This window comes from Sceloporus undulatus, chromosome 3 (genome assembly GCF_019175285.1).
Source record: "Sceloporus undulatus isolate JIND9_A2432 ecotype Alabama chromosome 3, SceUnd_v1.1, whole genome shotgun sequence".
NCBI lineage: Eukaryota > Metazoa > Chordata > Lepidosauria > Squamata > Phrynosomatidae > Sceloporus > Sceloporus undulatus.
In genome coordinates, this window is record NC_056524.1 from 26,362,832 (window position 1) to 26,367,079 (window position 4,248).

Genomic DNA, 4,248 nt, shown 5'->3' on the forward strand with positions numbered 1-4,248 from the left:
TGCTTCCAATTCTGTCATCCAGGTCATTGATAAAGATGTTGAATAGCACTGGGCCCAGGACAGAGCCCTGTGGGACCCCACTGGTCACTTCTCTCCCGGATGAAACACACACACATACAGTAAGCCGCCTTGGGTCCCAACTTGGGAGAAAGGCGGGATAAAAATAAGATCAACTAAAGTGGCCACTAACTAAGTGGGGAAGGCCTTGAAGGCCCCCAGCAACAAAGGCATGGAGTTGGTTGGCCAAGGAGAGAGAAGAGAGACAGAGACCCTCTCCCTCCCCTCAGGCTCAGGGGGGGGGGGCTTCCTTGCTGGGAGGGGCTTCCTGGTGACGTCAGGGCCCTGGCTGGCTCTTCTTCTCCTCTTCTGCCGGGCTCCGGGAGGCAGAGAGAGGCGCCTGCCTGCCTGCCTGCCTTCCGCGCTCCTCTCCTCCGCAGCCGCTGGGCGCCACTCCTGCTGGGGCTCCGGCTCTGGGCCCTTTGCTGCCTTCCCTCCCTCCCTGCAAAGAGTCCTCAGGTAAGGAAAGGCAAGGGCCAAGGGGAATGGACCCTGCCCTCCTCCTCGGCACCAGCTTCAGCCCCTGCAGACCTAGCCAAGGCTCCCTCTCGCGGTCTCCTGCGGTCTCCGGCTCCAGGGGGAAAGCCCCCCAACTAGGCAGAGGAGCAACTGCCCAAGTCTCCAAAGTTTGGTTGGGGAGGAAGAGGTGATGGTGGGAAAGGAGGGGTGGAAGGGCTGGGCAGGGCAGGGCAGGGCGGCTGCTGCTGCTGCTGAGTAATTTGCCAGAAGGAGCTTGCCAAGACTTCCCCACGTTTTAAGGTGCCTTTTCCAATGGACATATTAGAGGGAGGGAGGGAGAGATAGATAGAGCAATCTGCCTATCTATCTATGTAGTGTGTGTGTGTGTGTGTGTGTGTGTATATATATATGTAGATGTGTGTATTGTGATTGTATAAGATAGATAGATAATAGATAGATACAGATATCTATCTAGTATGTGTATATATGTATATGTGTATGTAGATGTGTGTGTTATGTTATGTATGTATATGATACATAGATAAAAGATACAGCTGTCTGTCTATCTTTCTATCTAGTGTGTATGTGTATTTGTATATGTGTATGTAGATGTGTGCATTATGTATGTATATGATAGACAGATAGATAGAAGATAGAACTATCTATCTATCTAGTTTATATATGTGTGTGTGCGTGCGCATGTGTGTATGTGTAAACATTAACTCCATTAAAAGAGACTGAGAGGACCATATACTATATGTCTATCTCTAAATATTCTCTCTGGTTCTCTTTTTCCCGCAGGGTACCTTCGGGCTGGATATTGTGTGTGTGTGCGTGTGTGTGTGTAAATATATATGCATGTGTGTATATATTTATACGTGTATGCAAATGTATGTGTATGTATATGTATGTATGTGTGTATTGATTTAGGTTAAACACTAACTCCATTAAAAGAAACTGAGGAATATATATCTCTATCTCTTCTCTCTTGTTCTCTTTTTCCTTGGGCTGTAGGGTCCCCTTGGGCTGGATATTGTGCATGTGTGTATATATGTATATATGTGTGTGTGTGTGCATCCATTAAAAGAGACCTCTCCTTCAGTCTCTTTTCCCCCTGAGCTTTGGAGTTCCTCTGGGATGGATATTCTGTCTGTGTGTGTGTGCGCGCACATACACATTTAGGCTAAACATTAATTTCATTAAACGAGGCACTCTCTCAGTCTCTCTCTCATAGATAGATAGATTCATTCTCAGTCTCTTTCCTCCTTGGGCTGGCTATGATGCCACCTCCCTTGTGGAAGGCATTGCCTTGCATTTGGAAATCTCAACTGCTACAGTTATTCCAAGTCTCCCCAGTGAAGTGTGTTTGCATTGAGATTCCTTCCAAGGGAATGTTGTGGCTGTGAGGATCCCTATTGGGGCAAGGATGTTAAGGGGGGAAATCACAGAAGGTAAGAAGGTTGTTTGAGGCTGTGTCTTGTTCTTCTTCCTCCTCCTCTTCTTTTTTTCCCTTCTTTTTGGAAGAGCCATGGTAGAACACTCCTCCTTTTATTTTCCAGGCTGGACCTTGCTTTGCTCTAGCGAAGGCACGTGAAGCATCCTCGCCAGCATCCTAGTCTCTGCAGGGAGCGAAAAGAACGGTCCTCATCCTCACCTTCACAGCAAGCCTCCTCAATGAGTGCCAAGCTCTCCAAGGAGTTGAGGCTCTCCCTGCCCCCCTGTCTCTTGAATAGGACATCTGGCTCTTCCAATGCCAGCAGCACCACCTGCATCACGCAAATGGGGCAACTCTTCCAGTCCTTCTCATCTACTTTTGTTCTAATTGTGCTGGTCGCCCTCATCTTCTGCCTCATCCTCCTCTCCCTCATCACTTTTCATGTCCACAAGAGGAAGATGAAGAAGCGGAAAATGCAGAAGGCTCAGGAGGAATATGAACGCGACCACTGCAGCACCAGTACCACCAGTACCACCAGTGCTCGGGTGGGTGAGTCCTATGAGATACCGCAAGGGAGAGAATTGGCCAGACTGGGAAGAACCACTCGGGATTCTAGTGTCCAGTGTCCTGCCTCAGAACCTCAGAACTTGCACCCTGAAACCTCATGTTTGGACATGGAATCAGACACTCCAGGGCTTTTGCAAACGGTGGTATTGTCTTGATTTTATTTACTGATTATTTTTTTTGTGTGTGTTTGTGTGTGGGGACTTCACCAAAAGACAGCATTTGGTGCTTGTACATATTTGAGCCCTTATTATTATAATAATCTTGGCGAAGACGACAACAAATATTATTACTGTTACAACCGACGGCGAAAGAACAAACCAGCGAACCAGAATCCAAACGCATGACAAATTGCACTGCGTTTTTCGTTGACTTTTTTTTGCAAGGGGAAAGGATGTGTCTTTATTTATTCCTTTCAGAAAAGGCGGGGGCAGGGTGGGGGAGAGCTGCACAGTGCTACCAAATATAAAAATAACCTGCCCTGAAAGAAATGGTGCAAGCAGTACATTGGCAATGTACACACATAAGCAATCCAGACGATACAGAACAGCAAGTCTCTATTTCCCGATCCTCTTTCACTGGGAATTCTATATAAGCGTCATGGTATTTAAAGGACTGTTTTTAAATCAATTGACCAGAATGAGAAAAGGGGGAGAGAGAGCTGAAGGGGGTGGGGTGGGAATGTAACAGAAAGGGAAAGACGACTTCTAAACACGCATAAACACGCATTTAGAGTTTTCTCTCAGTGGCATTGTGAAGTGGGATTGTCCTTTGCCTAGTTTTCAATGAACAAAGAAGCTGACCTTTCTGTAGGATTTCTCCTATCAATAATTGTTATCTCTTCCTCCTCTTTTTAAAAACAAGACCATTGTCATTTTCAGAGACTAGCTTTTGTTTCATTTTGAAATATCTGCCCCTGCTTAAAGTAAGTAAAAGATGACCTCCCACTGCCCAGTGCCAAATCCCTTTCTTTTCTTTTTTAAAAAAAATGTTATTTCTCTCGCTTTCTCTTTCTCCCTCTGCAGTATTATATACCCTGCGCCCTGCAAAGCTGCGAATGCCAAACAGTTTAACTATGCTTCTATATCTGTATCAATATCTATATGAAGGAATGGGGGTTTTACTCCAAAGGAATGTTTTGAGCTGTATCTCTCTCTCTCTCTCTCTCTCTCTCTCTCTCTCTCTCGGCATTTTCAAGTGTAATAGCCTTTTTCTTATATTAAATCTGGAAAAAGATATCTTTTGTGGTGACTAAGACCAAGGTGCTGTGCAGTAACTTATTTTATCATTCAATCTTTCAGAAAAGTTGTCACAGTGTTGGCATTGTAGGAAATCCTTTCCATGGTACATCTTATTCACCCTCCTTTACAATATATTAGGATCTATCTTGACTTATGGTTTGCCCTTCTGAAAAAGGAATTTAGGATTGATATACTGCGGAGCACTCTTCTGCTGTTCTGACTGGGATATATATTTTGGCATCTTCCTGTCCTCTTACTATGGTGACAGCATACTGTCTGTTCCTTCCTTCCTTCTCTTCACTTGTGAATCTATACCTAAAGAGGATGTGTCTCAAAATGTCCTCTATTAAAACAAAGTTAATTATTTCAGAGGTTGGTGTGGTTTTCTCTAGGAGGAAAAAACACACAAATTACTTGGGGATACCAACTGAGTGGCTGCCTGTGCTGTATGTTGTTGATATTAATAACAAAGGAAAAGCCCTGTTTGGTTTA

General features: G+C 44.9%; 1 protein-coding gene across 2 annotated transcripts; it reads left to right on the top strand.

Annotated features, from left to right (window-relative positions):
* Window positions 1-382: 382 nt before the first annotated feature.
* C3H11orf87 (chromosome 3 C11orf87 homolog) lies at window positions 383-3,776 on the top strand. 2 transcript variants are annotated; one of them, XM_042456362.1, is made up of 2 exons: window positions 383-516; window positions 2,076-3,776. In XM_042456362.1, exon 2 carries the CDS (start codon window positions 2,191-2,193, stop codon window positions 2,671-2,673), a length of 483 nt encoding a protein of 160 aa, XP_042312296.1. In that variant the 5' UTR covers window positions 383-516; window positions 2,076-2,190; the 3' UTR covers window positions 2,674-3,776. The 2 variants fall into 2 exon arrangements, with proteins under 2 accessions (XP_042312296.1, XP_042312297.1); XM_042456363.1 differs by lacking the exon at window positions 383-516 and adding an exon at window positions 1,775-1,967.
* Window positions 3,777-4,248: the final 472 nt, after the last annotated feature.

Coding starts and splice junctions, on each gene's coding strand:
- C3H11orf87 (XM_042456362.1), top strand. CDS start 2,191: ATGAGTGCCAAGCTCTCCAAGGAGTTGAGGCTCTCCCTGCCCCCCTGT.